Below are 13487 nucleotides of genomic sequence, written 5' to 3' on the forward strand. Positions count from 1 at the left end.
CGCGTCGATGTTACTAATACCCCTTTCACACCAAGGGATCAACCAGGGTTTTGCCTTAATCCATCCAATGGTGTTTCAGCCTACACCAATGTGGTGGACAGACAGACAGACAGACAGACAGACAGACAGTTTTGGTAGACATGCTAGGGTTAGGGGTAGGGCAGACTAACCCTGCACAGGAGTCCACACTTTCAAACATATTTGAAAGGCGAGTTTATCAAGAAAAGTTGTGAGTAAAGGAAAAGGCGACATTTACTAGAGCTGCTGCTGTCAGAACAGAGCTACAGACTGCTCAGGGGTCAGCTGCAATACATACAAACATTCCTGTGTGCAATCATACTTCACTTTTTTACTTTATACACCACCACTGTAACACTGTCCTAAGGCTTTTATATATTGATTATGTGTTTCCTGTTTTATATTGTCTGTTGTCTCGTGTGTGGACTAATAAACTGAACTGAAGTCAGATCCTTCGGAGGCTCAATTCTGACACTAACGGTATTAATGGAAGCCTCCCATAACAAGGTGGATGTCATTGAACATTCCTCCTGTGTGTCCGTAGGTCTCTGCGGGACAGAGGCTGGGACAGCCCCACCTCCCCCCTCACCACAGGCTGCACCACGTTAGACTGCTGCCTGGTGGACCACCTGAAGAACTGCAGCACACAGCTGTTGGTAGGAGACAATGTCCTCAAAGTCATTTCCCACACTCCAGCAGAGGTCTCTCGCTGCCTTATAGTACACATGCTTGTGTAACATTGCGACCTTGAGTTCAGTCTGTCAAGGTTCCAGCTTAGCAGAGAACGCTTGTTGTGCCAATCTATCTTAGACATAAGAAGCACCTTATAGATGAATAGAGGTCAAAAAGTTTATTTATCATATATACAATTTGAATTTGAAGTTATGTTCTGAAGAAGCAGGTGTGTATTATCTGGCGTGAACATTTTAAGTGTTATTAGTGGTTGGCATTACTTTTTCAAAAGACAGTTAAATGACTCTGTAACCTGTGGAAATCAATAAATCAAAGTAATACATTCTTTAAAAAGTGGCGTTAGCAGTTCTAGTAGTTGCAGTGTTTGTGATAGTTACGGTAGTCTCACTGCTGCGTTATTCGAAAAGTAGCGACGGTTGAAATACAATATGAAGCCGTTTTTTCAGTCATAATTCTGGTGCTAGTCCTAACACTACATGTTGTAGTAGTAAAGGCAGATTATCTGTGGAAACAGTCCAACATAAGACTGTATCGTTATTTGATAAACATGCCGTATAATCTCTAAAACTGCAACATAACCGTCTTGTTAGAGGCGGACCACAGAGGACCAAATGAGTGTTTTAGTTTGAAAGATTCACTGTTTTGAATATGTTTTGCGTCAAGTGATGTGTGACATTATGTCTGTAGTGTCTGGGTATGTTTGGTCCGCTGCGGTGTGGAGAGATGTACGCCTTGGACAGACTGCTGAGAGAGGCTCGAGTCCTTGAAATCATCCGACGCATCGCCAAGGACAACCCGAGACGCCACAGACAGCCTGCTGAAGGTGAGCTCTAGCATCCATACATGTGTCTGTCTGTGCCTCTGCTCTCTGTTTGTCTCAACATTACACGCAGCCATCTCTTTGATATGCAGAAGAGCCATTAAATCATCAATCACCATGGTGTCACATATGAACACTTTCCACTGACAAATTGAAACCTTAATAGCTCTTTTCCACTGAGCCCTCGATGGGAGTCCAATGACGGTTGACCAGAAATTGATTAAATCGAAAATGTTTTCAGAATCATCTTGTAGTGTATGGTTTAGCTGTAAAATGAGACGCCTTCACGCCGTGAAATCTGGTGAAGGAACGCCAAGTTCCGGTCACATGACCGGAGCACAGCCAATAGGAACGCTCTCTCAATGAAATGACCTGTGATTGGTCAAAGTCTCCCGTCACGGGCTAGATTTTCTAAAGTCTTAAAACAGAGCCATGAGGAGGAGCAGAAGTCTAGTTTTCTCTCAGAACACTTGAATTACAATATGCTGAAAGGTTATTATGGAATTTTTGCCCAATGATGCCAAAAATAAACTGCCTACTACCCCCCTACTTCTGGCGCCCTTGCTCTGACCACACCCATCTTCAAACTCTGCCTTCATTTTGATCTCAACTACACACCTGTAGTTTGTTGCCAACTCTCTCTTACCTTCCACTCTCAACACTCTGTCCTATCTTCCTCTGTCACAGTGATACCACAGCTGGGCCTGTGTCTGGGTGCTGTGTCACTATGGCAACAGTGCGTGAGGCAGGGCAGCGTGTACAGTGTCTCTGCTGAGAGCTTCCTGGTTACGCTGTCTGCAGCCTACTCCAGAATACTGCCAGAGAAGGCCAGCAACATGGCCGACACAGGTACAACAACATCTGTGTGTGTACAGCACATGGTAGGGTGTGTGTGTGTGTGTGTGTGTGTGTGCGCCATGTTAACGCCTGTGTGTGTGTGTGTTTGTCCAGTGTTCTTGTGTCTGGTTGAGCGAGTGCTGGACCAGAGGTTACCACGGCGGGGCAGCAGCAGAGATGGAGTGATGGTGACGCTGTTCCAGCTGTGGAGTTACCTGGAGGCCAACAGCATCAGTGACATGGACACACTCATCACTGAGCTGGCAGAAGAAGGTATCTCTCTCACACACACACACACACACACACACACACACACACACAAAGCTAAGTGAATGCAGTAGAAGCTTCTGATCAGTGACAATAATCAGTGATAACCTCCCTCCAACAGTGTGGCTGGTGCAGAGCCTGGCGTCATGTGACCAGGATGTGATCGTCCACGCTCTGCGGCGTCCTGCAGAGTGCAGCCTGAGGAGAGAAGGACTTCACGCTGTGGCCAAATTACTGAAAGACCCACGAGGCAAAGTGTCAGCCTCTGCCAGCTCTGTGCTGAGGAGCCTGGCTGCCCAGCCCAAACAGAGAGAGCAGGTAACAGGACACAGAGTGTGTATGTATGTGTGCACAGTATGTTTCAAATACTCATAGTTTCACCAAAATCTTGCTAAGAATATACCATATTTTAAACATATGTTTTAATCACTAAATTGTCTTCTTTTTGACATTCTCCCTGACCTCAATCTAATTTGAAATACTGAGAATATCTCTCCAAATTTTGCTGTTTAAAGAGGACATATAATTTTCAAGTTCATACATTCATCATACATTCATCTGTACATATTTTGGGTTTCAACTAGAACATGTTTACACGCTTTAATTAGGGATGTGCGCGATTAGTCGACTAGCCGATTAAACGTTGCTACCCTCGCTAGTCGGCACCAGAAATACTAGTCAGTTAAACTTATTATTATATTGTAAATTACATATTGACATATACTGTCTCAGCTGTTGCTGTGGAGCAAAGCTTTGATTGAGGCTTTCGAATGAAGCTTTGAATATCTGTCATCATATTTTATGACGTTATCGCCCTAAAAGAAAAATGGGTAAATATGATTTTGTGTTATTGTGGTTGTATAAATGTAATTTATGGTGCTGTTATGCTAGACAGCCCAGTTAATACAGGTGTGTGTGGGAGAGTACACACGTTTTTGATCACAGTGAAAAAGTTGTTTTTGAAAGACTAAATGCCAACAAATATGGATTGAAGCAGAATATTTCGTTAGATGTGAGACATGTTGTGAATTTTGGAAATGATTACATCTTTCTTTTATCAATAAATTTTGACTTTTGGACTGCGGACTGAAATAATTACAGAGACGTTTCAGAGACGTTACAGAGACAATCGAGGGCTGAGCACCATGTCACTCACTGTGTGTTTTAGAGAGAGCGAGAGAGAGAGAGAGGGGGGAAGAGAAGTAAAGGTTGAAGGTAATACAACTTGCACACTAAGATACTAATGGTAGTCTATAAGCGATACCAAACCAGGATTCCTCTTAGACCACAGTCCCCGCTAGCGTTTCATCAAATATTACACCACACAATGGGTTTGTGAGGCGCATTCCTAACTAGGTGAACAGAGTGGACACTGGGGATATATTGATTTCAGCAGCATTTAAAATATGATTTGGTAATTAAAAACTGAGATTAACTTTTAACTCTTATACACAATGTTTAACCTTATAGATTAAATTGTGCTCAATTTTGACAGTTTTCTGAGTGTTTTCTTACTTTTAGACCAGTCGACTGTCTAAGTTTAAACTTATGTTTAAACGTCAGGGAAATTAGTAGCTAGGAACATCCCCAGGTTTAATGTTCTCAGCCCAGTCTGCTCCGATTGGCTTGAGAGAAAAATATGGTGCACCTTTTCAAATGTAGTTCTCAAGCTGTGGGCGGTATATTCTAATGAGCCTGCATGTGACATAGGAAGGGGAGCCACATCTGAATGGTTTGTTGAATCATATGGTTTCTGATCGAGGCAGCCCACAAAAGAGTTTGTGGGTTGGTAGACACTCCAGATACCCAGATGTATGTACACAAACAATGAAAAGTGAGTTTTTCATGATATGTCCCCTTTAAGTTCAAATAAAATAGAAGGTCTGAGATAGGATAGGGCGCAGCCATGAGTTTAGGAATTGCTTCTGTCTTTTGAAACTTAAGTTTAGATAGGACAAGCAGTTGGGATATATTTCTGTAATGAGGCCCCAGGGCTTCATCATGAGATCAGTCAGTACATAATAAGGTGTACTGCAGAAGTCAACATTGTGTATGTTCTCCTCCTCAGGCTTTGGTCAGCTGTTTGGAGCTGCTGGAAGATGAGGATGTGGACACCAGAGTCTGTGGATGCAAGGCCTTAGCTTGTCTCAAGGTACAAAACACAGTTTGTGCTCTTATCCAGAACTGTCAAAATACTATCAGAATACTATTTTTGGGCAACATTGATCTAGTTTATGACGTGACAGTGGTTAATGTAACGGCCATAAAATCTTATCTGTCTGCAGCTTGTGTTTACAGTATAATACGGTATGTCCTTATCATACTGACCACTGTATCCCATCTGTTGTCATTCCAGGCCAAAGAAAGCATTGATCAGTTAGTGTATCTTTGTCGGACGGACAAGGACGAAGTCCGAGATGCTGCCAAACAAGCGCTGCTAGTGCTCGGTAATAATAATGATCACTTTAGTTAGAATGATAGCTAAACGATACATTTCCTGGATAAACTGTTGTAGCAAGTCGTGATTTAAAAGCTGTGCATAATTGAATCATGTAATTGTAATAAAAGCTCATAATGTAATAAAACCATAAGATCATAATGTAATAACAGTTTTGTGCATAATGTAATAAGTTATTACATTATGAGAACATTATTACATTATAAACTAAGCAAAGAAAAAAGAATAAATTCAGTGCAGTCATTTAAAAAAAAAGAGGACTCTCCTTGTCTTCTTAAAGCAGAGGAACCCTCTAGTTTTACATGACACAAGTGGAGTAGTTAATTCAAAGCAACTGGACTTTGTCTGTTTGGTCAGGAGGACATTTTCATCAATCAGTTCCATATTGATGAAGCCTCTTGGATGTGAGACTACAAGATATCCAAATGAGAACCTTTACAGAGATGATGCTGAATTTAATATACTGGTGATTTTTAACATCTGAAATACTTGTTCCATGCATAACTAGAATGGCACTCGGAGAGCGCAGACCTCCGCCCACCTCTCCGTTCAGCTGGCGCCATCATCCACGTGTATTTTTGTTTATGTTGAGATCAGCTGTACGTAGCAGAGCATCGTAAAACATTCCATTCAAACTGGACAGAAACAAAGTAAAAGTCAGCTAAACCGTCGTCGTTGCTCTTTCCAACAATCACCAAGTATGCTTTGGTCGAACTCAACTGTAATTTCACAGAGTTTAATGTGAAAAAATGCTGAATCTACAGTTGTCCCTCCCCACCCCCCCGCTCTCTCTCTGTATCGGTCTCTGAAGGAAAGAGGCGGGGTCACGGGGTCATCAACGAGTCATCAGCTACACTGCGCATGAGTTATACCCAGAGGTCTTAATGTTCTGGCTCATCGGAATCCTTAAAAATATTCCTGAATCCGGTTCATGATCCGGATCCCCACCAAAATCTAATGGATTGTTCATTGTGCCACACCCCACCCCTCCAAAAAATGTCATTCAAATCCATTGTGGACTTTTGGAGTAATCCTGCTAACAGACAAACAAACAAACCAACGCCAGTGAAAACATAACCTCCTTCCTAGGCCTTGGGCCTTGGCGGAGGTAAAGATTCCAGACTGGAATCATTATGGATGGAACAATTATTTCACATTTCATCTCTGTAAAGGTTCTCTCATTGTTCTTTTTTTTGCTTAGTTTATAATGTAATAATTTCCTAATGATGTAATAAATTATCACATTATACACAGAACTGTTATTACTGTTATGCGCTCATGGATTTTCTTATATTGAGCTTTTATTACAGTTATACTATTATATTATGCGCAGTTATTACATATGAGTTGCTACAACTGTATATGTACCTGTGACATTGATTGTTTTTGAACTATGGTGACTTAAAGAAGGCTTACCTGTATTTTTTCATCCATTCATTTTTTTTTTTTTATTCTATTCATTCATATATTTGTGACATAGGACAATAATTAAGGCAGAAGTACGAAACTTTGCTTGTTTTCTGTCATTTGACTTTGTCCAACACAAATGTCTGTGGAGAGCATGAATGCATTCATTCATCTGTCCGTTCTTTCATTCCACTTTTTGTTTTTTTGTTCTTCAATTAATTGTTTGGAGCAGGTGAGGAGGGGAAGATGGCCCACAGACACGTGGAGACGTCTCAGGACAGCATACCGAGACTCTTCGCTCCGGGAAGCATGGCCAGCACAGCTTTCTAACACTACACACACACACACACACACACACACACACACACACACACACAAACACACACAATATGAATGTTGTGTTTTGGCAGTGCTTTAACACAATATCACAATGAGAATATAAAGTTGTTTTTTTTCCTCCCCATTACTACCACTAAAACATACAAAGACAAATATAACATGAGGTATAGAGTATATACACTGTCAGAGAGGTTGTAATAATACTCACATCAAGGATAGCCACTCTTCTATACACTGGGCAAACATTTAAAGTCAGTAAGCTACAAACACACACCAGTTTATATTTATCAAGCGGTGCTAACTACTCAGTTGGGCTGTAAAAGATGCCGGGGAAGAATGTACAATGGGAGCAGGCTTGAATGGAAGGATGGATAAAGAGAGGAGTAGAAAGTAGATACTGAGGGAAGAAGAAAAACTGGTCTAACTCCTTCCCATCGCTGCCATTCAGCCATGGCCCCGACACAAATACTTAATTATTTTTGAAGTACGTTAGCAAAAGCCTAGAAAGCTATTTAAAGTCACTTTGTAAGATAATTCACATTTCCTTAGCCTACTTAGTACCCAAAATGCTGAGTTTCTTATATTTTTGATAAGTTTTATTACTTTGACTCGCTGTGGTTTTGACATGGTGAACCAGTAGGTATACCGAGAGCAAATATTCCATCTACCCCAACCATTACATAAAATTACCTTTCTTAAATGGATACTGTTGTCTCTTGTTTAGGCTGAAAGGCGTTTTTGAACAATGCTGCTCCAGATGTACAGCTTGTTCTGTGAAGGGACATGCCTGCAAACTGAACAACACATTTTCTCATGCAATTCTGCCTTTACTATAGCCATTGTGGCTCTCTACTTGTGTTTGTTGATTTATTTTTTTTTGCCAGATGGCTGTGGTTACCTGCACCAAGGCTGTAGTCATGACAACTCAAGACAAGTCAGAGTCTGAGCGGTTTTGTGACAGAGTCACGGCCAAGTCCAAATTAAACCAAATCAAGACAGAGACCAAAAAAAATAAAACAAAAACGTGCCGATTTAATATCCTTCATACTGTTTTTTGTAACTCTGCCTAAATGTTGCATTATTTGCTAACCGTGATTTGTGATTACTACTCCTAGAAATCAAATAGTATTAGAAGTGAAATATATTAGCTGCACAGTGCAGAACGGTTAAGGTGATATATTAAAGAATGTAGTGTCTCTGTGGAGAACTGACCGACGGCTATGAGGCAAGAACAGTCCAAACACCCACGAGAGACCAGACTAAAGACTGAGACCAGACCTGACTACTGCCCATGCATAGACACTGTGAGGGACTCACTTGAATAGGAAAAAGTATTGCTTTGTTCTCAAAATATAGATATTCTGAACTCCTATTAATTTCTTTTTCATTGATTTATCAGATTTTTGAGATTATGACAGAAGCGTCACTCTGAAGTATTAGTTTAAAGGTGCTCAATACGAAATTCAGAGCATTTCTATTGCCTCCACATGGCGACGGCTGAGCTGGCAGCTAACATGGATGTGTAAAGAGAACTGGATACAGCGTTGGAGGCGGGGCCTCCAAGTTGCTCAGTGGCGCATGAAGCCAAAATGGCTCGACTTCCGTCTGGAAAAGTACCCAGATCGTCCGGCGATCTTCCGCATCCATTGGGCCCATCGGACATGCGCAGTAGTGTCCGCTCGGTCACATGACTCGGTAACGGGGTCCCAACGTCACGCTGTCGTCATGGCTTGCGCTCCAACCTCGGTCTGGGTCTCACTCACATGAACGGAGGAAGGGAAATAACTCTGGATTCAGCTATTACTGCATTTTACAACTTTTAGGACCTAATGATTTAAATAAGGACTATTAGAGTGTTCGCACTGGGATGTTGATTCACCTCAAAAAAAATGATCCGCTGAGTTACAGACGTCTCTTCCCCAATGTAAGTCTATGGGAAAAGGTCTTTTTGGGCCCAATAGCATCACGTGACGGACACAGAAGTTGTAGTACCGCCGTTTGGCCAAGAAGAAAATTGGGATCAACAACTGGCGCTCTTCCTGGGGGCTTGGCAGCTAACGGTACTAACAGCACTAACTGTGCTAACAGCGCTAACTGTGCTTACAACGGCAATAGTGCTGCCAGAGCTAACAGTGTTAACCTGGGGGGGAACAGAAGGGTGGGTGCTACGCTTCCGCAACAACGCCGTGGGTCGGGACAGCGCTATCAGCTGTAACCGCCGTATGAGTGCAGTGCGGAGCACTGCCTTTAGCCAGTGGGGCATGCTCACATGCACAAACATGCACTAAAAGCATGCGCACCTGGCCGTCTATGTCAACACAAAGCACAGAAGCTCTGATTACAACACACACAGAGGGAGAGAGAGACTTCATTCTCTGCTCAGGTAGACATTACTCCTCAATATCTTTATAATAGACAGTTGTGTGCTGCTATATTAATGCTCTGAATATCATACAGGGAACCTTTAAAGGATAGTTTCGGAATAAAAAATAAATAAATTATTAGACTTAAGAGTTATTGGTTGCTGTAATCAATGTTCCCCTCCGTTAAGGCTATGACCTTCACTCGCACTTCAAACAAACTCATTTGTACAACGTGTCGTCTGACTACATCTAAAGGCAAAAGTATAACTACTTATTCTGCATGGCCTCGCTCGAAGGTGGAGTGTAAAAACCTGCCATCCCAGTCTCCTACTGGCTGCGTCCCACTGCCTCCCTCATCTCTCTCCAAGAACTTTGTGTGTTTTTTGTATCTCCGTATTCACGACACAATGAATCATACAAGCAGGGATAGCATTGCACACGTCACACTATTTCCTGTTTCTTTACACAAAAAGTGACAGAGGTAGTTGTGTGAAGAATGAAAGAGAAGACCTTGGCAGAAATGTTCAAACACCACCTACTTTAACACCACCTACTTTAACACCCCCAAACACCTGGCCAATCGCTGCACGAGGTGGGTGTGATTGTCAGGTATTCTGTTTTAGAAACATACAAAAACGGATGCAAAGGGGGGTTTCAGATGCTGTAAGAGCGTCAATACGAGGCGTCAGTAGTCTGCCCTCTGGTAGCACAGCAAACACCACTTTTTGTTCTGGCATCCAAACAGAAATATAAAAAGTCAAAACAAATCATCTTGAATCATCTTTATTTTTGAGTGCAAAGCAGTACTTATTCCTGCTGAACTGAACTTCATGCATGTTGCATCACAGTGGGCATCAAATTCTTGTTTTTTCAAGGTTGACTTTGCAGTATCCTCCTGTAGGTCAGAGGACTGTGTTGTTGGGGAGCCACACCCTGAGAAACCAGGAGATATTAAGTGGATTGCATTTGTTGATATGATGGGAAAAGATATGTTGTACATGTTCTTTTACATTCTTCCTGGATCTGTCAGTGGAGCTGCAGTCCTTTTAGCCGATTGTATTATAAAGCCACGTGTAATGGGTGCAGCAGGTGTAGGGCTTCACTGTGTCGCTCAGGATGACATGTGGCTGATGCAGGGACGGATACTGGAGATTCAGCAGCTCGAGCACTGCTACTGCTGGCAAATTAACTGTGAAATGTCTTCCAATTCAAGAGATAAAAAATGAAAGCTTTTCATTCTCTGTCTCGCAGGCCTTTATGTTTAATGCTGCCAATGTATTGGCAACAGATTAAAAAGAAAGGAAAGCATAGCTCACACTGTAGTTCTGTATAAAGGGTTGAGACTGTAGAAAATGTGCTGAGCTGCTTCTGCACAGAGAAAGGTTTAAGCAACTCAGTGCCATTACTCTTTACAATAATGACATATCTTATTCTTTATGGAAATACATATAATATGCCACTGGAATTCAATATTCTGTGTTTGTAAATTGATTGTGTCTTTGCAGAGTCTTCATTTGTAAATGTATACTTTGTTTTATAAGATGCGTTTTTACTGTTATAAGGTCATTCACCCGATCAGTTTGATGAATTGATCCATTGAATGACTTCCTGCGGCACTTAACTGTACCACTGACATATCTGCTGTAAATGGAGTGGTGTTCTGTTTGGAGTCAATGAATATTTGCATTACTGTCACAGACTGCTGTGGAGGACTTTGTCTTTGGAGAAGACAGAGACAGATTACTGGGCAGAGATAGATTGGTCCATCCAGGTCTGGGATCAGTTCACTTTAAATTCACATCAATAGCAGTTGAACCTCAAACTTAAGATTTCTGACTTCAAGAAAGAATAAGACTTTCCATTTTGTCTCTGTTGTGTTAGTGTTGGCATCCTAGGACATCTGAATTGAATATGAATAATTATGATAGAACTGGATTGCATTTCAAGTAAATTGGCCCCAGACATGGAATCACAAATTATTAAAGGGTCATACCGGTGTTTTTGCATGTTTATGCCAAATAACTACTATGCTAAAAGCTTTACAGTGCTGCTGACCATTTCCAAAGTAAGCCCATTGCACTCACCAAAGAAAAAACATTTAAGACCTTATTTTGTAATTATTGACCTCCTAATTACAATATCTGTATTTTATTATTTTGACTCAGTATTTCATATTAACAACATGTATACAGTATCTTATAATTATGACTTAATGTTGTTAACATTTTTAACATTTTTCCCTCAAGGCAGCCAATGGTTTCCATTTCTTTAAGTACAGGATTATCACAACAAACATCACGTCTACAACAATGATGTAACAAAATGTAACGCTGATGTTCACTGTGATGGATTACCAAACTCAAGCGTCAGCTCTTTGTAACTCGATATAGAGTGCTGCAGGGATGACATGTTTTTGTAGACCAACCAGGAAGCTAGCATGGCACTGGTTCCCTCGACAAAAAGCCAATGGGATCCAATTTTTCCATTGGATTCTGGATTATTGCAGGAAAAAAAACTGTGGTAAACACACGTTTATGATACTTATAAGTTTTGTTCAGCAAGATAATCTTCACAAATGAACACCACTTTTATGATTTTTGAAGCGTAAAGGCAATCGGCAGAAGTAAAAAGCTAACGTTAGGCTATAAATGAACTACACCACGGTCACATGACTTCATGTCAGCACCGCTAAGCTAAAGGCGGACTAGTGTTCTGCGTGATTATATTTAGTAGTCTCATTTAGCCACTTTTACTGATGTATTTTACATCGTAGAACAAAATGTTAAAATCTCTTAAGCTTGTCTCTTAACCACACAACTTATTTCAGGCATCTAACTAAAAACCCATTCAAAAAATCTGAGACGAGGGAACCGGAAGTTCTAAAATGCTAACTCATTTCCGGGTTTTAGGGCTCATTCCTACAGCATTCTATTGATACTGTACACATTAAAAAAATGTACAACGAAAATTGCCAGCATTAAGTCAAGAATGTGGCTTTTAGTAGATGGGTAAAAAAAAAAATGCAAAAACACTGGTATCATTCTTTAAAGAGTGGCAATGTTTCTAAAGAGTTGACTGTAGTCCAGCAAGTTATCCACACTGAGTTTGACCAATGGCAATGAAAAAAAATGTCTGGCCCGTGTGACAACAGTTGGAACAGTGTATTGTAATCTTGTTTCATGGTGACACTGCTGACAGGGATGTTCTGCCTTTCTCATTTCATGAGCACCGTTACTAGAGCGTCCTCTCAGCCCAATGACCGATGATAGCAAATCTACATACATTTTACTGATGTACTGTTGTGTTCTTGAAAATAACTGACATTCAGATGTTATTTTCAGATGTTAGAAGTGAGGGGTGATCAGACAACAAGCTAGTTGTATATTGTGTTCAATTTGGATGTTTAGTTCTAACTACAGCATATAATAAGCAACAGACTGCAGTGTCATTGGAATCATAATATAGAACTGATGTCACGCGGAGGGACTCGCTGTATGTACATATGAAGTCTTCCACTGTTAAATGTATTTACCACTATTAGTTCTGCAGCTGTATATCTCTGCATCCATAAAGCATCTTACAAATGTTTAAGTGCCTCGAGATTTGATAGTAAAAGAGATGCAATAAGACATAGATGAGATACTTTATTTAAGAATGAATAGAGTGTGAAGCAGTCAGCACACTATATATTTTTCCCCACAATCTTGATCATTGTGCAGCATTGGAAACAAAATATTTTATTCTTTTTTTTTTTTCTAAAATATATTTCCAGGCATTCTGGTGTCAAATATATTACAAACTATTAAAAGAATGTGTTTAAAAATGTCTCATGTGCCATTGATTTTGTTAATTATACAGTGAACACACAAGTAACATAATATTCTGTGTGGAGCGTGCGTTTCCCCAAAGTTAGGGGGATTTTTGAGATAGAGTCAGACAGTTGTTTAAGGTTGTGAGAGGGCATCAACAGACTTTACCTCTTCTAAAACAGCGATGCTACAACAGAGAGACAGTAGCTGTAACAGCTTACTGTCCTCATCAAACAGAGCAGAGAACTATTTGCCCAGATGTGCAGGTGAATCAGGAAGATCATGACTGAAGCCCTCTCATTCATGCATTGATTAATTGATGGACATACGTGATTGTACATTCAAACCAATTAAAAGCTTTCAAAAAAGGCAGTGAATAAATATTTCTGTGGACTTTCTGTCTCTTCTGGTCATTTTTGCACTTTTTAATATGAACACACGTATTATCACCATCGTGAGAGCCGACAGAGACACAA

General features: G+C 40.8%; 1 protein-coding gene across 3 annotated transcripts in view; it reads left to right on the top strand.

Moving 5' to 3' along the window:
- ripor1 (RHO family interacting cell polarization regulator 1) overlaps positions 1-13487 on the top strand; it is a 94603-nt gene that overhangs the window by 60493 nt on the left and 20623 nt on the right. For 2 of the 3 annotated variants that reach the window (XM_037767126.1, XM_037767125.1), the window contains exons 17-24: positions 563-674; positions 1399-1534; positions 2219-2380; positions 2483-2641; positions 2757-2953; positions 4704-4787; positions 4992-5082; positions 6733-6874. In XM_037767126.1, coding sequence (XP_037623054.1) covers positions 563-674; positions 1399-1534; positions 2219-2380; positions 2483-2641; positions 2757-2953; positions 4704-4787; positions 4992-5082; positions 6733-6830 — 1039 coding nt within the window. In that variant the 3' untranslated portion in view covers positions 6831-6874. Of the gene's footprint in view, positions 1-562; positions 675-1398; positions 1535-2218; positions 2381-2482; positions 2642-2756; positions 2954-4703; positions 4788-4991; positions 5083-6573; positions 7018-13487 lie in introns of those variants that run through there. The other variant, XM_037767127.1, reaches the window with a different exon arrangement.

Source organism: Sebastes umbrosus, chromosome 4 (genome assembly GCF_015220745.1).
Source record: "Sebastes umbrosus isolate fSebUmb1 chromosome 4, fSebUmb1.pri, whole genome shotgun sequence".
Lineage (NCBI taxonomy): Eukaryota > Metazoa > Chordata > Actinopteri > Perciformes > Sebastidae > Sebastes > Sebastes umbrosus.